At 40.9% G+C, this 26027-nt stretch overlaps 1 protein-coding gene and 1 long non-coding RNA gene across 5 annotated transcripts in view; both read right to left on the reverse strand.

Moving 5' to 3' along the window:
• The window catches only part of LOC146434033 (uncharacterized), a 203911-nt gene extending 201542 nt beyond the window's left edge, over window positions 1-2369 (reverse strand). The window contains exon 1 of the long non-coding RNA XR_014853809.1: window positions 2127-2369. This is a non-coding gene — a long non-coding RNA (uncharacterized LOC146434033). The remainder of the gene's footprint in view (window positions 1-2126) is intronic.
• A 16719-nt stretch (window positions 2370-19088) lies between these two features.
• PTPRC (protein tyrosine phosphatase receptor type C) overlaps window positions 19089-26027 on the reverse strand; it is a 55125-nt gene continuing 48186 nt past the window's right edge. For all 4 annotated transcript variants that reach the window (XM_085068296.1, XM_085068295.1, XM_085068292.1 and 1 more), the window contains 9 exons: window positions 25633-25768; window positions 24936-25085; window positions 24404-24494; window positions 23951-24084; window positions 22969-23103; window positions 22527-22649; window positions 21919-22097; window positions 21115-21250; window positions 19089-20352 (listed from right to left, as the gene is read on the reverse strand). In XM_085068296.1, the coding sequence (XP_084924422.1) occupies window positions 20080-20352; window positions 21115-21250; window positions 21919-22097; window positions 22527-22649; window positions 22969-23103; window positions 23951-24084; window positions 24404-24494; window positions 24936-25085; window positions 25633-25768 (1357 nt within the window). In that variant the 3' untranslated portion in view covers window positions 19089-20079. The remainder of the gene's footprint in view (window positions 20353-21114; window positions 21251-21918; window positions 22098-22526; window positions 22650-22968; window positions 23104-23950; window positions 24085-24403; window positions 24495-24935; window positions 25086-25632; window positions 25769-26027) is intronic.

The raw sequence follows: 26027 nt of genomic DNA on the forward strand, positions 1-26027 counted from the left end.
TTACACAGCTTCCCATTTTCTTTGTTCCTGGTATTAAAGGCAAAATAAGTGTGATATAATGGGGTGAGAACCCTAGCACATTACTAATGCAAGCAGAAAGACCTAAAGAAAACACAAAATAGATCATATGCTTATAAACACATCATATGCTTAGGCTTACTACAAATAGTTCAGTTAAAGTATCACCTAGGGCCAAGTCTGAGAATAATCTGTAGCTTAGGAATCTGTAAAGATATTTCCAATTTATATACTGAAATAGGCAACTTAAAAACAGATATAACAAGAGCTACATTGTTGAATACACATTCATTCACATTTGCTATCTTGTAATTGATATTATCTGAAATTAACAAAATATATTGCTTTCCTTTATAGCAAAAAACAATATGTGACATTTAATTGGTATTTCAAGTTTGGGTTACTTTTGTATGTGATGATACATTGGTTCAACTTCCTGGTTATAGTTTTTTGACCCTCATTTACTAGAAGGGGCATGCCTGCTGACACAAACTGAGTGCATATAATTTCATCTGCATTGCTGATAATGCATGTTTGTGTTTATAATCAGTTTCTAGTTGAAGGAAAACTAAGAGTGGAGGAAACAGAGCCCTTTCTGTCCCAAAAATATGCTTTCACAAATACACAGATATTATAGTTGGATATTTGGAATTTATTATCCCTGTCCCCTATATTTTCAGAACCCTTTTCTGTCTCTCCTTCAGGTACCAGCTTCTACTAAGAAGAAAAAGAATTTTTTTGTTTTGCATTCGGGTCTTTAAAAATCCGTCTAAAGCCACAACTGCCAAGCTGGCCTCAGCACTAAATAAAAGAAGTCGATTCCCAAGAACATATACTTTGTTCCAGTTCTATATGAAAGAGCCACAGATTTAACACACACAGGTTTTTTGTCCTACGTATTACACAGAACAAGGCTTTTTTTGAACGGCTATTTCATATGCTGGTTTTCATTTGTTCCCATAGCATACACACACTGTTTGATGGCCAAGAACATAAATTATTGCAGTTTTCTCAAACTCAAAGTTCCCCGTCTATCCCAGTAAAATACTATGTTACTTTTACTTCTCTAATTCTTTTTATAACTGAATTCCTCTATCAAGAGAAAGTGATATTCCTGGGAAAATAATAAGATATTAATAAACACCACCAATTTAAGCTTTTGATCATTTCAAGTCCAGGTTCTTAACTTTATTTTGACCTTAGCCTCAGCGTACAAAAATTCCATGGATAGACTTTATCTTCACAAATTAGAATAAACTTTCTTTCCCCTCCCCACCACCCTTAATCCAAGGAACTGCTAATAACTGGTTTCAGGTGCAGCTCTGACGTAAAGTAATTGCACATTCACATTGTCTTTCTTTCTCCATGCTACAGAAGTAAGTGATAAAAATTTTTGAATTCAAGTAGAACTGGTAAGGAAAATAAAAACAATTTAAAAAAAAAATTAAAAAAGGAAAACTCTTCCCAGTATCAAGGAAAACTGCATATATGATTGGATTATCAAAAGTATACATCTTCCAGAAGGAAAGATACGCCACTCAAGATTTCTCCTCCTTGAAAAGTGTTAAACACCTTCACCTACTTTTCTGAGCCCAGTTTAGAATACCTTACCTGAGCTCATGATCTGTGACAGCACCAGAAAAACAAATCCTTGTGAGACAATCAGGGGTACCAAGAGCACATACAGGAGACAAGGGCACCACTCAAACTTCCCTCATGAGCACTTTTCAGGAATCACCTCACCCTACAATTTGCTTTGACAAAACCTTTCCCTAATTTCCCTGTCCACACCGTTTAAAAATCCAAGCTTCCCCTCTGTGTCATACACGTGTGTGTAGCCACAGTGTCCCCAAACTGCAAGGGCAGTCGGGTGAAGAGCAGAGCCCAAGGGCAAGAGAGCAGAGACAGCTCACCCGGGAGGTTCTCCAGAGCACACAGAGCAACAAAGTTATCTGAATGTGAATCCAGAGCCTTTAAAACTTCAGGCTCCAAGTCACTTCCAGACGAAAGGAAACATTCCCCTTCCCTCCCCTGCCCCCAGCACCCACACAGATACTCCAGCAGCAGGGCAGGAACGTGAGGGAGGTAAAGAGAAATGAGCACCTTACCTGAGTGCACCAGCTCTTCACTGCCTAGACACTTTCCCCAGAGAGCTTGCTGCTGGCCAAGATTGCTCCTGTAGAGCTTCTGCCTCAACCTGAGGGTGGACTGGGCCCCGCTGCAGCCCCTCGTGGCCCAGGTGCAGTCACTCAGGTCCTGATAGTGCCCCTCATGGCCCAGGTGCAGTCACTCAGGTCCTGATAGTGCCCCTCAGGTCCCCATGCAGCCCCTCAGGACCCCAGGGAAAGCCCTTAGGGTCCCGATGCAGCCCCTCGGATCCCAGGAGTGACCCCTCAGCTCCCGATGTAGCCCCTCAGGTCCTGATGTAGTCCCTGAGATCTCAGGTGCAGCCACTCAGGTCCCAATGTATCCTCTGTGGTCCCCATGCCACCCCTCATGTCCCCATGTAGTCCCTCACGTCCCGATACAGCCCCTCATGAACAGGTGTAGCCCCTCACATCCCAGGTGCAGCCTCTCAGCTCCTGATGAAGCCCCTCATGTCTTGGTGCGGCCCCTCATGACCCAGGTGTCACCCCTCACGTCCCGATGCAGCCCCTCATGACCCAGGTGCAGCTCCTCATGTCCCGATGTGGCCCTGCATGTCCCTGTGCAGTCCCTCACGTCCCGATGTAGCCACTCATGTCCAGGTGCAGCCCCTCAGCCCAGGCAGCCTTGCCCCCCAGGCCATGCCATGTTGCAAACCTCAGCTAAAGCTGGTTCAGGTTCTTTGCACGAACACAAGGTTTGGAGGGCTGGGTCTCTCCGTGAGCCACAGCAGGTGCTCCCAGTGAGAACTGGGGTGGCTCTCCCAGGCATTGCCCTCCATGCCACGCTCATGGCATGGCTGTGGATGAGGATCCATACTCTGACATGCCTCCCCAGGCTGGAGCTGTCACGCAGTCAGCCCTTGACTGACCACAAGATATTTTTGTATATTTTAAAGACAATTACAAAGCTTAATATCTCCCATGCTCCCATTTAGCTGCCATATCTCTACCTATGCTCCACCTGGTCTCGCTAGGAGCAGCTGTGCACAGAGTGGCCAGTTAATGTGAGCTAACAAATGAGCTTTTTCACAAGAGGAGCTCACTTCTGATATTAAACAGCAAAAAAAAATTACATTGTGCAATAGTCTATGGGCCTAGTGAGTTGTTAAAAGTTTTCAGAGTACTTTCTGATCAATGAAAATGATTTCACCTCCTGAAAACATGCCTATGGGGTTTTTTGGATGGTTTTTTTTGAGGGGTGTGATCAATCTTTTGAGTTACACCAATTCTTAATTATGTAGAGAATCTGCATTGCCCAGCAGCTCTGTCCTACTGTGATTTTAAAAAGTATTAATTCCAAATCTTTTGAGCACTTCAAAAATGTTTCTGCATCTAATGCTCATCATCTGTCTAGAAAACATATCAATCATATGATCCCAAAAAGCTGTTGCATTAGACTTATAATCAGCCATGATTTTCAAAGGAGACAAAGAATGTTGGATGCAGTGATGGAAAGTTATTGCAGAGAATGCCCTACATCAGAACTCAAAAATCTAGTTTTAGAGACTCAGAGCTTTACTAAGTATTGTAGAAACTCTTCATGTATGCAGACAGTAATCTGATATAAATTGGAATAAAATACTATGACACAATGCTCATACAAGCTAAAGTGTAAAAGGTGCTCCAGGCAGGTATTTTGTTATTAAATATAAAAGCTATGTACCACTAGCTTGCACAGACTGCAAAGAATAAAGTTGTTGATCAGCAGTCTGTTTTCTCTTCAAGTTTCATAAATTTCATCAATGAGGGGTTATGAGCCTTATTGGAGATATAACATATCCCTTTGCTCAGAAATCATTGATGTCCTAAAATGGCCAATTTCTTGTCTCAGTAATGTCAGTGTAAATCTGCATTAGCTCTGTTGGATTCAGGAGATATTACAGGGTAGCTCCTGACTCATTTTCAATAGAACATGCCAGTTTGAAATAGTAATATGGCTACTCCGTGTTATCCATTTGACACAAAACCACAAGACTGAAGAAAAGAAAGGCTACTTCTAGAATTGCTTTGGGCGGTTTTTTGGTGGTTTTTTTTTTCTTTTTTAAATCCCAAACTCCTGGCATTCAACTATTATAAATAGCTTCATAAAGTACTAGAAGGGATATATGATGCAATCGCTTTAAAACACTTTTGAGTCCAGAGCCTTGGGATATTCTAAATCCACACTGGAAACATCAAGCATGGTGCTTGCTCCACAGCCAGCCTGCATAAGCTTTCCTAGTCTTTGACTTGATCCTGCCTCACCTCCTGACCCTGCCTGGCTTAGATGTTGCCTGCTGACCCCTTTTTGCCCAGAAACAGGGGTTGAGTGTCCTGCCAGTCCTCTCCTGGACTGCCTGTGCCTGCAGCAGAGGTGAGTGTTGCAAAGGCTGGCACAGCTGCTTGAGAGCTGCTGTCTCTGAATGAGGGATACATCCTGGAGCTAAGGTCCACAGGCTAACAATCAACAGCCACAAGGTCAATCAGCAAATGATGTAAAGTTAATGGCAATAGTCAAAAGTTTTTACCTCTGTCAAAGACCATGTACTTTTGCCTTCCTTGCTCATAGGCGGGTGAGGGCTCTCCTCCATTTTGGGCAGCCCATGCTGCTTGAGAGAGCTTAGTGCAGACCTTTCTCTGCCTACTTTTTGCCTCCTTCTCCAGCTGCTGCTTATTCTTGCTGTGCTCAAAGCAGTTCAAGGTCAAAACACCATGAACAGCAAAGGCATTTTGTTTGAAGAAAGCTTCCGTGAGATGGGCAGGGTAGACCCAGCATAAAACTGTATCCTGCAGCAAAATAAAAATTTATTCTGTCACACCATGATTTGTGGGTCCACCTGAAAGGGTAGCCATGGGATCATGAGGTTCTGCGAGCCTGACATTGACACCAGAAACAGTCACTCATGACAAATGTTGTCTAGAAAGAATACTAGAGGAAAGATTACCCAGATACTGGCCATCTAGCTGAGACAAAAATAGCAAATTCTTTTTAAGTGGTCAGAGACATATATGCAGCGGGTAGACTCTCTCTGGGCACCAGGCCCCCACCAGAGCCACTCAGTCACTCCCCTCCTCAGCTGGGCAGGGCAGAAAAAATGTAACAAGTCTCCTGGATCAAGATAGGACAGGGAGAGACCACTCAGCAGTGAGCATTGTCACAGGCACCACAGACAAGACTTGGGGAAATTAAGTTGTTACCAATCAAACTGAAGTAGGATAAGAAGAAATCTTAAAACAGCTTTCCCTCACTCCTTCCTTATTCCCTTCATTCCTGATTTCTCTACCTCCTCCCTGCCAGCAGGGTGTGGGAACAGGGAATGGGGGCTGCTTTCAGTTCATCACATATTGTCTTGATTACGACATCCTCCTCAGGAGGAGGATTCCTCACACTCTTCCCAATCCAGCGTGGGTCCTTTCCACGGGGTGCAGTCCCTCGAGAACAGGCTGCTCCAGCATGGGTCTCAGAGGATTCAAAACTCCTGCCAGCAAACCTGCTCCAGCGTGGGCTTCTCTCTCCATGGGGTCACAGGCCCTCCCAGGAGCTTGCTCCAGTGTGGGCTTTCCACGGGGTCATAGCCTTCTTTGGGTGTCCACCTGCTCTGGTGTGGATCCTCTATGGGCTGCAGGTGGATCTCTGCTCCCCCGTGGATCTCCCTGAGCCGCAGAGGCACAGCTGCCTCACCATGGGCTGCACCTCGGGCTGCAGGGGAATCTCTGCTCAGGTGCTTGGAGCACCTCCTGCCCCTCCTTACTCACTGGCCTCGGTGTCTGCAGAGCTGCTTCTCTCACATATTTTCTCTCCTCTCTTCTCTCTCCATCTACAATTGCACAGCATTTTCCTCCCCTCTTAAATCCCAGGGATACTACCATTTTTGCTGATGAGCATGGCCTTGGCTAGTAGTGGATCCATCCTGGAGACAGCTGGCATTACCTCCATAGAAGCTTCCAGCACCTTCTCAGAGAAGGTACCTCTGAAACACCACCCCACCCTCCCCCTACCAAAACTTCTCCATGCAAACCCAGTGCAACAGAGCAGATTGTAAATTAATTTCTGATGTTGTCTCTTCCCCAGAAAAAAACACAGAGATAGGTGATGTAGATTCCTTCACATTTCAGACAAACAAGTGAAAGACAGATGGCAAATTCATAGGAATGAATGTTCCCTTGTCCTTCAAAGATTTTTCACACAGTTCCTAAATAAGGTGCATTTCCAAACAGAATGTTAATTAACACTATAAATCACATATGTAAAATCAATAAAATCATAAATTAATAAAACTTGTAGAATTTCACAAGTGTGGAGTACAGAATGATGGTTAAAAAAGGCAGCAACAAGAAAGGCCAAGCATTTGTTCAAGGCAGATTACCATAGAGCTGACATTCCCTGTTTTGCCTGGCTGGCAGAGCTCTGCTACCAGCAGCAGTTATTGACAGAGTTCTCTCAGGGAGAAAAGCACTTCATGCATTTCAGATGTGATCTGGGGACCTCCCATTTTCACAGCCTGAGTTGCACCATTTTCACCAGCCTTGATGCCCTGCTTTGTGAATGGGTCAACACTTCATAATTATCATTAAAACACTTCTTTAAGGTACAAGAAAATGTTTTTCAGTATTCAGTATCATTAATCAGTCTCACATCCTTAGATGCTATAAATTCAGCCAGGAGTGGGGTTGCTTCTTTAAAAGAAAGTAGCCAAACTGTCACTTTAAGCTTTTCATTATAAACATTACCAATAATAAGCCAATAGGTAAAATAAACACCCTTGGACCCTGTCTTAATATTTGGCATCAAAAATTCTACCTTTTCTCTTTCACCCGTACTTAAAGTTCAGCAAGGTGAAATGACTGAATGTTTTTCTAGCAAGACACCTAAAAGTTATTAAAATACACTAATATCTGTTTTCCTTTATGTCATGTGCTTAAGTGTTCTGCCACTGCAGATCATTGGCCACTAACTTTAAGGAGACATTAATGAAGTTGGAGACCAAAATTCTTGAAAGTCATGCTTAATTCCCATTTCTACTCCTCAAAACAGCCCTACTGAAATAGAAAAGTAGTTTTCTCAGGCACCAGTCACATTCAGGAAATAAAATCCTATCAAGTCTTTGGTTCCATTGCAGTAAAAAACTGGTCCATAAATTAAAATCAGTGTAGAACTCAAAAAATAACAGTGTTAAGAGAGCATGCGTGGTTTTTCCCAGGGCAATTATAATTATTCTGAAATATATAAAAAGAAAAGCAAATAAAGGGAGACAGGAATTGCCATTACAAACCAGATCCAAGATCCAGTATCAAAGACAAATACTTGACAAGCAAAATGTTCTGCACTGGGAAAGCATGAGATGGTCTTTCCATTCTCATAATTCCTGGTTCTTTTTCTTAAATCAAATCACTTGATTTGAACCCCATCATATCTGGAAGTCATTTATGTGTTCCTGCTAGTGGCCATTACTCTGCATGTGTATCCTGACTGACCTTCACTTCTGCTTGCAGACCCCTCTTCCAGTTAAGCCTCCATATTCACCAAGAAATTAAAATGCTTTTTTAGCTGTTAGTACTCACTAATAGTCGTCTTGGAAATTTGTTACACCTGGGCTGCCAACACTATGAAACACATGTCTCTGACAGCCTCTTAATTTAGGTGTGTTCTCAAGAAAAGCGTGTTCCAACAGATCTTTCACTCTCCACGGTTACTGCCTGCCCACATTAATGATATGAATCAGCACTCCTGTTCACATGGCTCCCCATTAGTGCTGCTTCTCATAAAGATGTTTGGGTTGTTCTATTTTTTTTTCCCTTTAGGTAACACAGACATTTTACAGCACATTTTTGCACAAAAAACTGCAGACAGTATCTGCTCCTTTCTCAGCTACCTAAATCTTACCTTGTATTTCTCCAGAGATTCCGAGTTGAGATCTTCATTTGGATCATAATGGATTTTTATTCCATTAACTGAATTGAAACAGACATGTAAATTTAATGGATAGCTCTGAAAGTCCTAATTCCTATTCTGTACTCTGCCAAACTACAACAGCATCTGGCCCTGAGTAACTTATAATGCAGCAGCAGCGGCTATGTGTCATATATAGCTGTACAGAAATCTCACCTGTGAAACACAGACTTTGTTGTAGGATTGAGCAATAACTGTACAGTGTGAAAGATACAGTCAGGGATTAGCCTACCAGAGCAGTGCCTCTTTACTGATCCCAACAGTTATAGGTATTTATGTGTATATAAAATGTTTTCTTGTACTCACATTTTTGTCCTGCTTCCTCTTTGATTCTCACAAAAACAAGCCACGTAACAGTGTGGGATTTTTTTCTATAATGCTTGTTTGTTCCCCAGTTACTGAAGATAACTTCAGTCTTTCAATGTTTGTTTGTTTGTTTTTTTTAATCTTAACACTTAACCCTATTTCAAAGTATTATATTCCTCACTTTCCAAATACTCTTTGTATCTTATTTCCCAGAGTGACTTGCCCAGAATCACACCAAAGACAAGGGCAGAGGAAGGAGCTGAGCCCTCCACCAGTGTTCCCTGGTGGGCAGATAACTCTCCAGGTCAATCTTTGCTCATAGCTGGGGTTACTGTGCCTGGCAATAACAGCTCATATACACAAGAACCCCATTAGATGAAAGGCTCACGTTACCTGGAAAGATCTTAACATCAGATTAGCTTCCCAAATTCCTTTCTCCTGGAAGCAAATGAATGTGAGTTTATGTACTTAACTATTACTTAGCTGTGTAGACTTCAGGAATAAAATATAGGCATACTGTTTACCAAACATTCATTTAAAGGATTCTACTAACTAAAATTGAATTATTATAGATTAGTGAGTGTATGAATCAATCTTAGAGATCCCTGCTTTGATACTTTAATACATATATATGTGTTCCTACTTCTACTTACATTCTTAATAGATGTACATACATATGAGATGGGAAAAGGAGCTGCTTTACTACAACTTAACCTTTTTTGCTGAATTCATACAGCATGTTTTTTCAAGCAGGATACTCAGACTCTTCCTTCTCTTGAATCTGCACCAAAAAGGAAAAGCATAGGAGCAAACCTGTTTTAGACACAGCCTTCTGCATATGTCATTGAGACAACTGATCTAATAAACAGTGTGATCTGGCACCATTTAAGTCAGTAGAATTTTCTCAGCACTGACAGCACTTCCGTATTGCTCCAAATAAACTGGCTCAGGTACCAGGCTCTGTAGCTGCTCTGTTTGTGCAGTCTGCCCAGGCAAAATCTGTCCTGCCTCTCAGCCAGGCTAATTAATTCTGATGAGACTGCTGGAACAACATTGCCACGCTGCAGCTGATTCCTGAGCTCCAAAAGCACTGGCTCGGCATTAGCTGGGGAGCTCCTGTGCTGTGCTCCACTGTAGGACACTGTCAGATACTGCATCTCACTTTCACATACATTGTACTCAGACTCTTAATTACATTCATGGTTTTGGCAGTTTGGCTCGAGTTAGATGGGATAAAAAGGAACTGCAAACAGTGGATGACTCATCGCTTCCCTTTTCCTCTCAAAGAGTTAACATCAGGTACATCCAGGAGGCCATGAAGGGTTTGGCACCAACACCATGATGTCCTCATCCATGGCAATAAAGATTAAATAAATATTTATTTATGCGACAAATTTGTTTTAGTAATACGTTCTTGATATTTTTTTAATTTGGGGGTAAATGTTAGTGAAGTTAATGCTCATAAAAATGAGAGATTAATCCTGGCCAGAAAAAGGCTTGGTGCAAGTGGACCCTGTGTAAACTCCCACATGTCTCTGTCAATGTGCCTCAGTCAGGAGCAGCAGTGAAATGTGGCTGCTGTCCCAGTGCTCAACCTCTCCCGAGGGGAGAATGCCAAATCTGCTGAAAAGCTCAATGGTTCGCTTGATTGCAAATAGGTTTCAAGCCCACCAGAACAGCACATTTAATTACATTTGCCTGTTGTTTGACACTGTAACAGGTACTTGTGTGTCCTCCAACTATGCTCACATGATTGGCCCTGTCCAAAAATAAACCATGAGGCACCAGAAGTTGAATCTGTGATGGTGGAGTTTGGCATATTTTTAATTGCATATGAATTTTTAGTCTACTGGACTTAATCCTAATGTAACAGAAGCCACTTCTAAGAGCAAATTCTAGTTACCTCTTGCTTTGATCTTTTACAGGCACAAAAAATAATCCCAAATAACAACTAATGCACAGGAAGAGAGCACTGAGAAAGAAACAGGTGTATGATTCTGAGAAACAGTATAAGCAGGTCAATAGGAGTTTCCCACTAGCTGTGCCTGTTTGCCAGGTAACCAGGGCTAACCACATACAGTTTTTCCCAGTGTGTACTGCTGGCAGGGAATCTTATCATTGAACCAAATTAGCAGGAAAGCCTATTCTTAGATTGCCATTGGCCAGGGACCAGTGTAACAGTGTGCTCCAAGTAAAACATAAAACAGCTTATTATTTTTACCTTTTTCCTGAAAGAAACAGAACATGAATGTTAACAGAGTCCACCACAAGTGTACCTAGATCTCTTCACCCCTTATGGGGCAGTAGAATCCAAGAATTTAATTGTTTCAAGGCAAGTATTGCACCAAATGCACATTTTTATGTGGATGACCTGTTTTCCCCTTACTTTTGGGCAAAGAAAGAGCTTATTACAGAAGGGAAACTTTCTGCATAGAGGCAGTATTTGCGAGTATCAGTTTCTCTGGTACTGAGACGAAAAATATGTTGAATATAATCTATTCATACTTGCTTCTCTTATTCAAATCCCTATTTACTGCACAGCAAAATCATTGGAAATGATCCCACTAATTTCAGTTGATATAGGACAGAGTCCTGGCTCAGAAGAATGCTGTGATCATATTGACATCACTGGACACTTTTAAGCAATATTGCAAAAGCAGTTTGTCCATGGAACTGCTTTCCCCATGCTCACAATGTGCTTTATGGAGCAAAAACCCACACTGGGAAAACACAGAGAAGGCTATAACTCAGGGAATTGCTTACGCATTAGCCTGTTGGGTCAAAAATTTTGTTTTTCCAGAGAATGTGAAATGCATTGGGCTTAAAAAGCTCTCACTTATATAACAGTTGCCAAAGGGCAGCCTATTCATTAGCCAAGACATAAAAGTAAAAAGGCTGCTCCAAGGCCTTGAGGCAGCACAGTTTCTTGAGCTGTGCTTCATAACAGCTGCCCGCCAAAGTCTGGTTAACGTCATCTAAAATGTTCTTTAACAGAGGACTAGGATGACACACTTACTGTCACAGCATCCCCTCTTTGGACAGAAAGAGATATCCTCTGTTTCCAGAGCTCTCCTTTCCAGTGCTGAACTCTGACATTCTGGACTTGTCCTTTACCTCAAAGTACTCACAGCAGGAAAATCTGCTTTTTACTTCTTTAATATAACCTTCTTCTCTCCCTAGTCCTTGATAAACAATGGCTGCTCAGATATTTATTGTAGCTTGTACTGCTGGCCCTGCACAGTTCAGTCCTCTATGAAGAGGCTGCTTTGATAATTTGAGGATCAGGGGCAGCCTTACAGAGTATTTATACTTCAGTTTTACAGGGCAGCAAGCAGGGAACCAGTACAAGGTAGCAAAGGGACAGAATGCTTTCCTTCCTATCAGATGATTTTATTAATTTGCCTTAGAAATAATTAATGCATGCTGTGATTTTTCCCTTAAATGCTGCTATAAAATTATATAATCGGTTAAAAAAGGAAGTCGTCCTCTCAAACCTTGTGTGCCATTTTCCAGTTTAGAAGTTCAGCAGAATAGCTGGACACCTGCACTTATTTCTTGCATGCAGCCTGCTGCCCTGCCATGGAGGCGTAGCCTGTTCTCATTCTTGGGCTGGGTTACCCAGGCTACCTTCTAACAGCCCTTTACATGTGATCTCTGCTTGTGAACCACTTCAGAGGAGCCATCAGCACACAGTTGTAGCTGTTCAGAGCAGTTACCATCACATGGTCACTCGGTTGTGTTTGTGATGTCTCTTAGCCAAGAGTGTCAGGTTGCAGGGGAAAGTACTGGCTGGGACATCTACTGTAGATCAAGGTCTTGCCAAGGAAACCTGAATAAACCTTACAAAAATATTCTCTCCTTCCTATTTATCTTAGATTTCTGAAGTTATAACTACTTAATTTATCAAACTTTATTTATTTAAGTATTTACCTTGGATGCTGTTGTACTTGATGGTTTTGAGCAAAGAAATAACTGATTCATAATGACAGTTGGATGCAAAAACTTGCAGCACCAGAAATTAAACTAAACAAACTCTTGATTTATTTATGTTTTTTGGCTACTAGCAAAAGCTTAAATAGAGTGTTAGATGCAATTAAAAAAATGCAATGCAGAAAAGAACTAAAGCAAAACAAAAAATCCATAAATATACGGAAGACCATACCCACGTACTCCATCCAAACACTCTAGAAGAGAAAAGGGAGAAGAGATTGAACTGTCTGCTAATAGCATTCATCTGATGCCTCCTGAGCATTTCTTTGTGAGTGTGGGGCCACCTCAGTTCAAGCAGCCTTACTGCTTCTCCCACAGTGCCTCCTGCTAGGAGCATCCTGCCATGCAGCTGGCACCACTGCTGGCCTCAGGCCTGCTCTGCTGCTGCTTAAGCAGGCTGCTCTCTAGGAGGAGGTGTCTACAGGAAATCTGTGGAGTGTATGCACCACAGAGGATGTTGACAAGTACACAAAACCTTGGAAATGGGTCCTGATATCCTTGAAACCAATCTAAACTTACGGTGCTCAGCTGCAGGTATGACAAGCAGTTTAATTTTCAGAGCTATTGCCATGACAGCAGAACAGGCTTTTGCTGTATGAACAGGGCTGACACCACGATTTCACACATGTTGTCAGTTCATAGCTGTGCCTCTCAACTCTGCATTAGACTAGAACAGCAGCCTAGGCTTGAAGGTCTCTAAAACTCAAAACAGATTAAGACCAAAAATTACTGTAGCCAAAACTTAATCACCTCCTTCCAGTGTAACCTGTCATGAGTTGTGATGCTGTCTGAGTACATACATGTGCTGAGACAAGGAACCTTTTTCTCCCTGCTTGGGCATAAGTGAGGAAAAAAGAAGTAACTGGTATCCCAACTCTCCCATTTGTTAAAAGCAAAAAAGAGGGAACAGCTCTCTAGGAAAACAGTAGCATTTATACAGTACATTATATAGCTTTGTGCTTCAACGTAAGACCAGAAAATAAGATGTGCTTGTTAATGCATTTCTGTGCAGTGCATGTTCATCACTTTAGAAATACTGAATTAGGAATTCAAAATTAGCAAGACTGAAGCTGTGACTCTCACAAAACCCCATCAGAAAGCTGTTCCTGCAAGATGGAATTGTTGGGAACAAGATATCTAGTTTGTGGCTGTTTCTTTCCTATCTTGCGTAGAATAAACTTTCAAAATAAAACCTTAGCTGACCAGATGATCGAAGGATTCACTTAAGATTCAGAAAATGCAGATGTAGCTCTGAGTGGAAATGGGTCTTCAATGAAAATATCCATGAGCATCATCTGTAAGCCAAGAAACTCAGCTGACTTGCTTTTCTCATCTCTACCTGCACCAGCAATCTCAAACTTACACTTTTTCTCAATAACATTTTGAGTTTTAGTCCAAATATTCAGTTGGTGCCCACAGCATTAAAGCAGGACCCTTGGAATCATGCACTGTGATAGAGCTAAGGCTGGTCAGTGTCACAGCCCTGCTCTGCTCATCCTGCTTGAGCACAGTGAGGCTGTGTCCATGCAGGGGCTGTGCCTCCCCTGCTTGGCCCTCGAGCTGGGCTCTGCTTCCCAGGCAGGGCAGACAGCTCTTGCTGCTTCCTAGCACCCAGGATGGGGGCAAAGGGGCAGGGAGCATGGGGACAGGGCTGGGCTGGGGATAGAGCTGGGCTGGGAGATGAAGGTTGTTGTGGAAAAGAAATAGCTCTTCAAGTCAGTGAAATGCTGGAGCTTCCAAATAAGAAGAAAACCTGGAAAGCTGATAAAATTATTCAGACAGGAAGAGGTTACAATTAATTTCTGAAGCAAAAGCTACAAAAGGAAAAGTCAGAGACTTCAACTTGGACTGTGAAGATGAGACCAGAGCTGTCTGCAAAGGAGGATGTGAGCCTTGTCTGCCCTGCACTGCCACAGAAAGAGTCTTTGCACTGTGACTGGAGCAGAGCAAGGTGTTATTTGATAGTGGAAATGCCTTGCTCTCTTTGGAAGGAGACATAACTCTTTATGGAATAATTTATTAATGCCATTTAAGAAATTGAATTCCTGTTCTGTGAGAATTTTATTTATGCTAAATCAATATATGAAGTCAGAATTTCATTTTATTGCTGAATAGAAATTATATTAAGAAAGCAGCCTAGAAAAAGGAAACACTTAACGATACTGAACTGTTTGAGACTTGAAGTGGTTTCAATGACATAAAGATGTATTAAAAATAATATATTTAAGTATGTCAGAAAATAGCAAGAGTAAAAGGAAGTATAGTGCTAAATATAGAACAAGATATTGTTATTCTCAAAATGACATTAACATTAATAAAATAGGATTAAATCGATTCATTATTCTTTTCTTCAAGAAAAGAAAATCAAAATTGACATTTCTTACCATCTTCCAGTGGTAACTTTCTATTGTCATTTTTGTATCATTTTTCTCTGCAGTTGAAGAACATGCACACTGACTTCTACTACAACATCAGGAGAGCTGAAAAATATTTGGTAAACACTGATGCCACTGCTTATTTGGTTTGTGACAACTCGAGTGCTATGTAGCCATGCAGTCTCCTGCACCTCACCTGTAACTGATTTTTTGCAAATTCATCTCTAAAAACCACTATTATAAAGACCACCAGCTGTAGTGCCCCACAAAAAAAACGTTAGTACAGGCCCACCGTGTCATCCCTGTTTCTCGTGTTTTTCTTTCTTTAAGCCAAATCAGCAGCTCGTGGGTTTCTGGCTGGGAATGGAATCTCACACTTGAGGCAATGAGCAATGCATGCGCACACACACTCACGCACGTACACGCTCTGCGTCTGAACTGCAGCTTGGTCCTGGGGAGACACAACCTCTGCAGTGCTGCATAAACAAATGCCATCTTCATTACCTCAAATGGCTCCATGTTACTGAAATGGAGCAAGCTGGATGCACTGCAGGAGGCTCGGAAGTGAGCAAAAGGCGTGTGAAGAGTTCCAGCACAGCCTGCCGGGAAGCTCTGAAAATACACAAGGGCCTCCCCAAGGACTCTGTGGAGCACTGACATGTGTGAGCTCTGGCTCACAGCTCACTGCCAGACAAGGTCAGGCTATCAGGAGGGTTCATCTCCTAAAGCAAAAATTTGAGTCTGAGTGCTAAAATCGATCCAAAATAAACTTCCTTTTATTTTTCCCTCTGTGTGTTAGATTGTCACACTTATGACTACATTAGCACTGCCAGCCATGGCACTACACAGATGTGGGATTGAAGAGACACTCCAGCTGTAGTTAAATGCCTACTCCTCTGAAAAAGGTTTATTACATCAATTTTAAGAAGTTTAGTAACATTATGCATTGCTGATGTTGGCAATACCGAGTCTGAGGACATAACTATTTAAAGCTAAAACAATGAGACTAATATTTTACTATAACTTGTACTAAGTATCCTTCCTAAATAATTTTTTATCACTAGAAAGATCTTTGAGCATCAGCTTGCATAGTACTTTTGTATCCACCTTTCTTTCTTTTGCATTGAAAAGACAGATTGACTTAGAAAGCTTTTGTATGAAACTTTTCTCTCCTGCTGTACCTTTCAAATAATTGGATTTTATTTAGACTTGAGGATTTTCTGAAGCAGAACTGATGTACATAGAAGTGTGCTGTATTCTGTAACTTAAATTTCCTTTTCTTCTGCTTTAGTTCTCCCAAGTCTAAAAACCAGCACATTGGTCCTTGGCAAATAGTTCTTTATATATGGAAGAATAACTGTGGTACAGCTGTGTAGAGCCCTCAGAGAATTTCTGATAGTCTTTTACAGGCAATCTGCAGAATGTACCATGTCAAAAACTCCTTGGCCTTTACAAAAGCAAGATGCCTTGTTAGAGATAAGCATTGCCACTGGGAGTTTTTCTGAGGAATGTTAAATAAAGGATACAAATTCTTGCTTAATGAAACACCTGTCTGGAGCCACTACACTTTCTTTGCTATCTCATACAAGCACAGCTCATGATGGTCGTACTGTGCTTCCCTTTGTAAGTCTTGTTTCAGCACTGTGTGTGGCTCACACCTACTACTCAGCTCACCTTGTGCCTCTCATACTAGGTTTCACTCAGGTTTCCCAGTTTGCAGCAAAGCTCAGAACTCACAGCCTGCCTCACTCTTGCAGCAGCCCTCCAGCACAGGAGGTGTCCTCAGGTAACAGGGAGCAGAGGGGTGGGGCAGCTGGGGACCCTCCAGGTCTGTCCAGACCCTGAGCTCCTGCATGTGGCCACCAGCTCCCCCCAGCCCATCCATTCAGAGCAGGGAGCAGAACGCCCTCCCTTTCCCAGCGGGCATGAGCTCAGTGCCGCTGGAGCATGTGCTCAGAAGTGCACAGGGTGAGTTCATGGACACTGGCTGCACGTGTGGGTGGGAAAAGAGCAGACACAAACACATCCTGCAGGAGCACAAATCCAGCAGTGGGAGCTGGGCTGTGGGAGAGCAGCAGGGCTTCTGCCAGCCCTGGGAACCCTGACCACCAAAACTCTGAGTGCTGGCCCTGCTTTGTGTTGCATCATAATGTACAGTGTCTGAAAAGATTTTAATATACCTGCCTTGCTCATTACAGAGCATGAGAAACAGGAAAAAACTAAACAAAAGCAAACACACACAGTCCACTCCTCACTGCAGTTACCTGACTGAGCAGAATCTTGTGCAGACTCTGGGGTCCTTCCTCTCCCTCATCTTCCCACACCAGATTCCACTAACACAGCACTGTAATTTTCCCATACCCAGTTTTATGTCAGCTTTTACCCTGAAAAATGTGTGAGAAATCCAGTGCCCCTGAACACATAAACACTTGATTACCGTCATCTGTTGCTCAAAGTCCTGTCTCAGCTCATCTGTCTCTTAGTTGTTTTTATCCTGGACTTCAAATTCCAAACCACTCTTCAAGACTGGCTCGTTCAGCTTGAGGCAGTGGTTAGCAGCCTTTCTGTGGCTTAGCTGTACTTGACGAGAGAAACATTTTTCATCTTGAAAGTTTTTCCATTTTTAGGCTATGCCAAGTCTCCAATGTGCTACTCTATTGCTCTTGCCCTGACAGAGCCAAAGCAGTTCCTAGCAAAGCTTATTAGCTTGGGCTTTGGTCTCACCTGTGAAATATTTCACCGTGTTCCTGGAGAACCTGGAATTAATCCTACAAGTGAATAAGGCAAGTGACTGGGGAGCATCCAGCATAAGGGTCACCTTCTACAAGCTCTGTGTCACCACCTCATGGATGTTTGGAAAGCAAAGGACAACAGAGAAGGCAAAAAAGCATCCCAGGCACACACATGGAGAGTTCCTGGAAGTAATCAGAACTTCTAAACTGTGTTAAGACAGGCTCCTTCATTCATCATACTGGGATTTAATGAGGTTTAATTATACAATATGTTCTTTAATTTGAAAGTAATTAAAAGCCAAGAGCTCAGTTTACCTCCTTGTGACTGTAAGGAACTTCACTGCAAAAGTGGTTCACTCCAGGCACATGAGGACAGTTTCAGTGTAAAGCTCCATTTCTCTAATAATGAAGACATACACGCAGGAAAATTTAACATAGTTAAGGACTTTTCTTTCAAATTACATGCACAAATCAAGAGTTAACTTGGCATTCTTGTCTTTTAAAAAATACCAGCAAAAGAACATTGAAATGATTCTGGAAAATAATTTAAGCAAACCAGAATTGCCCAAAGGTTTTACAGCTTAGAGGCTATAGGAGCTTAAGAACAAGAATATTTTTTCAAGGAATTGAAGTGTATGAGTGCCCTTAGATTAAAAACAAAAATTGAAAATTTTGGTGTAATTCTTGATTTGGGAAATATTTTTAGTTATTCTAAAGTATGACAAATCTCTGTCTCCATACCTTTACAACAGACAGTAGCACTCAGTTCTTTATTTTACTACCTGAACTAGCTAGAGAGGTTATACATTTGGAAAATCTTAAAAGTAGGAAAATACAATAATTTTGTCTCTGACATGCAATGAACACCAGTGAACAAACCTGCATCCAAGGCTCTTTACACTTCTGGTCTTCAAGGTATGCTAAATTCGCAATTTTGTTTTTAGTGCCTCTAAAACCAGCCAACAGAATTTGGGCCTACAATATTTTTCAGATTATCTTCCCATGTACTCCCTAGAGCTTTCCCTCCACAGATGAACCCCTTCAGCTTTGTTAGTTTATCACCTAACACAACTCCTTGCTGAAAAGGGAGTTCAGCTGACAGCCAAGGGGAATCCCCCTGCTCTGTGTCTGCTTGCTGTCACTTACTGAAGCAAGACTGCCAGCAAGCACTTGTCTAAGCTGATAATTGTGAATGAAATATTTGATCTAGGGTAACAGCACAATTCAATTAGTGTTTTAACCAAGTGTGACTGTACATGTTGTTTAGACAGCTCTCTAAGTATTTTCAATTATGTTCTGTAATGAGAAATTAGGAATAAGCAGTGATAAACTTGGAGCACTGAATCTGTTGTGTGACTGTGCCTTTAATGGATTCAACCAAAACCAAATGAAGCCTCTTTCCTTTGTTCTGAGAGAGTCATGACACTTACCTGGCTACACACACAGTTTTACAAGAATTAAATGGTGAGTTTTCCTACTGATATTTTTAAATTTTATCCATGTATAGGACAGCACAGATTTTGTGCATTTAGAAGTAAATTATCAGTTTGCATAGTACTAGAGAACAAAATAATGTTCATCTTTCATCATCAACTATTAATTACCTTTTTTATTTGTTCTAAAAACAGTAGGCTAAAATCCAGCATGAAATAGTAAAAATATCAGAATTGTAACATACAAAACATCATTATGAAAAAAAAAATCCTATACCAATTAAAATCTACAAGTTTTGAGGAAAATTATCCAAGTACTTTCCAATTCTGAAAAGAGGCTGGAGGCATTCATGGAAGTAGTCCTTTAAATAAAAGTAAGCACAAGAAATAGATGTGCAAGCATTCAGTATTTTAAGCTCTAAGAGTAAAAAGGATGTGTTTTCTTGCAGAACTGTTGCAAAGACTCAAATGCTGGTCTCCAAACTCCTATAGATAGGAGTCCAACACTGGAATATCAGATTAATATATGTGGAGCAATAAGGACACCTTGAGGACAGTTAGAAAAATGCAGAAGTTTCTATTCTGCATCGATATGGGAGGATTTACACATCCTTTGTAAGTCTGAATTCTTTGGATTTGCCACATGATGTAAATGATAAGATCTTAAAACTGTTTGGCAAAGTCCCACAAGTCCCAAGAATATTATTAATGCAGAGCTTGGTCAAAACTCCTGAAATACTAAAATATATGCTTACCAAGTAGGTTCACTTACTTACTAGTAGTTCTGAGGACAGACCTGTTCTTGCAACACAATAATCTTGTTCTGAGTTGGCTTTTTCCTCATTACAGAAGTAAAAAAATTGCCTTCCACTGCCCACCATAGTATTACACTGTACATATTTTTAAAAGGAAAAGTATAAAAATAGTGAAAAGGTTACTGAAGAAGTATTAGAGGCAAATCTACACAAAAATTAAACTTCCACAGTTCTTTGTCACTCTCTACAAGTTTCAAGTATTCCTTTGTATTTGTACCTTTCAAAAACTGGAAAAACTAAACATTTTTTAAAAAAGTGGGGAGAAGTAACCTTATACCTCTTACTTTGCTTAAGATTTTTTGCATGTGAAAAAGCACATTTTTTTAGTCTAGCTCTAAGTTAGAACTGGAGTTGTGAGGCCATTTGTAGAGCTTTCTGACCCCTTAGTGCTATCTGCAGCCTTAGAATCATCACATTTTTCAGGTGGTTCGTTTTCCTCTGGTGGTGATGGGGCAAGATCAGCTGTGATCAAATCAGCTTCCTGATTTTCTTTTCCTACTTCACTGCAAAATTCAACTTTATCTTCCTGCTGGCTGTTCTTCTTTATTTGTCCATTCTGTGCAGGGTAGGTACTGGCAATGGTGTCATACAGAAATTGGTATTGTTCCTTAAAAATAAAGAGAAGAAGTTAGTGTGAATGGAATGCTCAGAGTCCAAGAATTAACCCATTCTTTTTCTGTTCTCTTAAATTTTAGAAATGTAGCATATAGTTCGATAAGCAAGACTGCATATGAAGCAGCTTCCACAGTTTTTAGCATAGAGATCATTCCCCCTATGGTTTATTCTGACTTCACATGCACATAACATCTCTGAAACTGTCTGCATCAGATATTCCAAATTGTCACTCAGTACTCTCTTGCTTCATAAAATACCAAAAATATGGTTTTTAGAGTACCTGAGTTGTACATGTTGTACCAGTCTGGGAAAGTTATGTAATAACCTGCCCCATATTGAGGACATGTAGGTCTGGTTTGTTGGTCACTGCACAGTGCGTGCCACACGTCACAGAGACAGTCCCTCTGCAGTGACTGAAACAAAACTGTCAGCCTGCAAATGGAGTTAACCTCCCAACTGCAGAAGTCAAGGGACACTGCATGTACAGCATGAACCAACTGCAGGAACAGCAATTTATGCAATTTGTAATTTTATACTGTACACCCTTTACCAAAGGTGGGACAGAATTGCAGCTCTGGGCAGCTCAGACTCCTTCATTCCTATCAGCAAGGGCCAATGCCCAAATGGTGATGAGTGGGAATGTTCTGATTAGAATTGGTTCTCCCTATACAGAAATTATGCCCAAGGTTATGAGGGAGGATATTAGTAACCATGAGAAGTAATAACTTTTTCTTAATTCACAAGATGTACTTACAAAGGTGGAGACCACTCCCAGCCTGGTGCGACGAAGAGATTTTACTACTTGGAAAACATCTATTACTTCTTCTATTTCTGCACTTTCCAAGAGGGTCATTAAAGCACAAAATACCCCACTCTGCTGTGATCCATCACTAGAAGATAATGTAAAACATACATGTAAATTTACAATGCAACATCAGAAGTCTTCTGACTAAATGTTAGATGTATTCTAAAGTCTTCATAACAAATTACATTTCCAAAGCATTTTTTACTGGACTGAAATTGTCATAATTAAGTAAATGTGTAAGACTCACCCAGGACATAGTTTATCTGGAGACTACCTGGATCTGAAGTACCACTTAAGGGGAAGAGGGAAATTCAAAATTTCAGACCAACAGTCTCACCTATGGTTAGCAGGATTATCTTCTGGTTTAGATGGCATGCAAGGCTATTTCTGGAAATGGTCCTAGAAAAGTGGACTTGTACATTGGAGAGAGATGATCCTAAAAACTCTACTGGATCTTCACTAGCATATCCTGAAGGTGCACTCTGACCTAGCCCTTCCTCACAAAATAGCTGCACCAGCCAAGAGCAGCTGCTCACAGTGCCTGCTCTGTGCCCACGCTTGCCCAAGTGTGCTTGCTTTTCATCACTACAATCCAAAAGGTCACACTTGAGCAATTCAAAGAATCTTCGAGGGAGAGCTGAGTCTCCAGACACATGGAAAGGCTTGAGAAAATGTAGACATCCCAAAATTATGGTTACTATGTATACCCAGAATTTAGAGCTAAGTGAATGTATGTGCTGAATTCAGACCCACCAGCAGTGGACAAGGAGTGGGACACTGCGGGTACACCTGTGGTCCTCAGTGACTGGTCTGGCTGGAAGTTTTTCTTTAATGTTGAGAATCATGTTGACTAAATCTTTGGGGGTTTCTGGAACATCACAGCCTCTCCACTTAGAGTACTGATACTGATACACCTTCTGAGTTTCTTTTGTCTGGAAAAGAGCAGAGCAGATGAGGTTAATGTTCAGGATAAAAAAACAGATTCACATAGTAGCTCTATTGCTGCTGATTTACAAAGGAAGAATTATATTCCTGAGGAACTGCAGGATGGTAGTTCTACCTCATGAATATGAGGTAGGTACATATCCATGCTTTGCTCAAAGTACAAAAGACAGCTGATCTCCTGAGACTCCACTACCACCACCTCAGCAACTCACTAAACAGGAAACTTGAGATAATTTATAGCATTTCTCATGATTGACTGCTGGTCTGGAAGACAAAAATATTTCATTTTTTTAGAGCAGAAGGTAACTGCAGTGGGAACTGTCTCTTGTTTTTCTCGAGGCTACATTTATAAAATTGTTTTTAAATTTAAAAACTCCTTGAAAACCTCCTTTTGGAATTTGCAAAGAGACTTTTACCTTTAGATGTGTAACATCAAATGCACGTATGGTATAACTGGGACCAGAGTTGACATCTGCCATTTGAACTTCTATGCTATCATACGTTTGCTTTTCTTCTCCCCAGTACTGTGCACAGAGTTCCTAAAATGAATAAAAGTACAAGTCAGTGATTACCATCAAAATCTCCTTTTATTTTGCCTTCCACGTGCATTTACAGAAGGTACTGACTTTAAAGTAGGAGGAGTTCCATTGTATTTTAAAACATAACATCATGCACTTTTCCCTCAAAAATTCATTAGAAAGTAAATTAAGTAGGTAAACGATAGAGCAAAATATATTGAAAATGCAAATTCCTCATCCTATGGAAAATGCTTAACTGGAGTGAGGGAATGAGAGTGTGCAGACAGTGTTTTGCATGCAGAGGATACTCAATATGTCAGTGTGTAGACAATGCCCCCACCTGATCTCCCTCCTTCAGCTCTGTCAGCATGACAATGACTCTGACTCTTCTTTGGAACACCATTTGCCAGAAGTCAGAGATAGTTTCCTGGAGTGGTCCCTGTGTTGCAATCATGGCTTTTGGGCCCCAGTAACCCTATAAAAGAAATTTTTTTTTCTTCAATTAATTTGACATGTGATTGTCAACCAATATAACTCATTGTCATTTCAGGAATACCCCATGAAATAAATTAATGAACCATCTTGTTTATAGGAAAAACATGCCTATCACGCTAGGCAATGGTCTTACAGGAATTCTACTATTCAAATGACATTAAACTCAATCCTCTTAACAAGAATATAACTTCCAGATTGACAACAAGGTATATGGATGCTGCAGTGGGTGAGACCTCACTCTGCCATTTTTTCCAAAGCATATTTTTCAGGGGTACAACACTGAGTTCTACACAGCTGTTTAATTTTACCACTAAGAAGTTGTGTTCATACCACACGAGGTTGGTGCACCACTCAGTTCACACTGAGCTTCCTGAAAATAAAGATATATTTACCCTATAGGTATCTTGTGCAGCATTTCAAAGGATGCAGATAGATGGAACTTAGCTAGTAATTCCATTAAAATCAGTTACTTAATTCATGACCAATAACTGTTCGTCTTCTTTGGATATATAATGATACCAAAAAGCTGTTGCCTCCAATTTTCACTGGTAGGGTTTGGTACATGTGAATAACTATACTCACATGTCACTAATATGGACAATATTAATCTGGTTCAACCTGAAACAGATGCCCATAAATAGAAATACATGTTATCATGAGGTCAGTCTGAAGGCTAATGCTTTTAACGATACATGGATTTGCCAATCAACTATCAGATCCTTCTCCCTTATTCAACTAAATTCTTTTCTATTGTGATGCCAACAAGAGAATAAGAGTTTTAGCTGAAAGCTTGTGAAATGCCTATAGTGGATCTTCTAAATACATACCGTTATGAATGAAGCATTGATGTATTTGCTTGACTCCTCACAGTCACTGTCCTCATCTGAGGACTCATCAGAATCATGCTCACCCTCCTTACTGAAATCGTCATCATGCCTGATGGGCACTCGGTTGAAGTCATCTGTGTGAGACAAAGTGTCACTGTCACAGCACACGGCCAACGGGGTATGGCATTAGTTGTGGGGAGGGAACAGAGAAGGCCAGTCCTTTCACAACAGACTGCATAACCAAGGCCACTTTGTTTGAAAGAAACACTCCCAATAATTCACATTGTTAAATACTCATCTTTTGTTTTTTAAACCATATGAGAAATTTCTAATTCTACAGCATTCAGAACACTAATCAAATATTACTCTGTAAGGTAATTTGATCATTTTTTCAAAATCTTTTTAATAGAAGATAAGAGATAATATAAGGGAAGGTCCATGGAAAATACTTACATGGAATTATGTTGGCATTCCTATTTTTGCTTTTATTTTCCTCCCGATTTCCAGTGTTCTGTGTCCGCCACCCCTTATAGGAAGGCAATCGCTAAAGAAAGAGGATGTTTGCTATTATGCTTGGTTAAAATAGTTTCTGAGATCTCTGTCTCCTCAGGGTGCTCCCACCCAGTCTTCATCTCACAGTGCCTCACTCCTTACTTCTTTAAACTCTGGTCACATTGAACTACAGTTTAAAAATGCCTGCTACACCATGTACAATGGCACAGGAAATCATGCACACAGACATAAGCAATCATTCTGTGATCTCCATCTTTCTTAAAAATATTATCACCAAAGCAGAAGTAATACTTCCTTAATAGCCAGCTTTTTTTCATATAGGTAAAGAAACTTTCTGTGCCAGAGAAATAAAATAGCACCTAAATAATCTATTAGCTGTGGTATCTCTAAATCATGACTATTAGTCAAGGCTATCTCCCACCCTCCAATGTAAGTGGGAAGTAAGGGTAACTGAAACGCAATGCTTATTTACCTGGAACTCTGCCTCCAGCAGAGAAGGATCACTTGGGTGGTCTTTTCTTTTCAGACTGTTAAGGTAGGAGTGCAGTTCTGAGAGACTGACCTCCGTTTCTCCATACTGATTGTATTCCACCAGCGCTTGATGAATAAGGATGTACTGTGACTGGTGTTACCCATTTGAAGAGTTTAAACATGAAGTTATTAAAGAGTAAAAAAAAAAAAACAAACTACTTTTTAAAACCATTATAATAAAGTATTACTTTTGTGATATTAATGTTAATAATACTAAGCATTAACATTAAACAGGCATTAAATACAATTATTAAAACTGTAAATGCTGAAATAAGTTTAAAACATGCATTTCATTAGTCCATAACTTTTTTTGTACTCAACTCAAATGAAAATTGCACTTAGGCAGACACATTTTAGAATTTTTAAAATTAAGCTTGACTCTGCAAGCTCAATTTTGCATTTGTGAATTGTATGCCAAAAAGCTGTTCTCCTTGGCTTCCTCTTCTAAAGTCTAAACTTTAAAAGTTGAGGTTTCTAAAACTGAAAATTTATGTTGGAAGTTTTTCTCCCTTGTAACATTTTTCAGAGCTATATTTTCTACGAACAGCTTCAACTGAACTGAACAGTGCACTTGTGAGAGATACCAATGAAGCCCTAGAAAAGGAAAGTTGTAAGTGACAGGAGTTTCAGGGAGATACCTCTACTTGGACCATGAGGCATCGCTGCCGCCGCAGCTTCACAATGTAGCCATAAACATCCACTCTGCCTTCTGCATCCAGCCCCTCCAGCATGGCATCAATTCCGATGTACGTCCCGGTGCGCCCAACGCCGGCACTGCAAAGCACAAAGGGATTGCTGAGCAACAGGGAATGGCATCTCCCCCTCCCACTCTCAGGGGAGCAGTCCTTGAGAGAGTGAAACTGAAAAAGTGTCACCACAGGATTCAAAGTAACTGAAAACAGTTCTTGCTGTAAATTAATTGGTAACACAAGAAAGTATGAGTTTGTATTTTTAGTTTTTTTAGTGAAAGCAAGGCCAACATGGCCAAATACGGTACTTATAGATAGAGCAGCCCAACATTGACCTGGCCGTT

This window comes from Lichenostomus cassidix, chromosome 8 (assembly GCF_008360975.1).
Source record: "Lichenostomus cassidix isolate B80296 chromosome 8, HeHo_3.0, whole genome shotgun sequence".
NCBI classification, from domain to species: Eukaryota; Metazoa; Chordata; class Aves; order Passeriformes; family Meliphagidae; genus Lichenostomus; species Lichenostomus cassidix.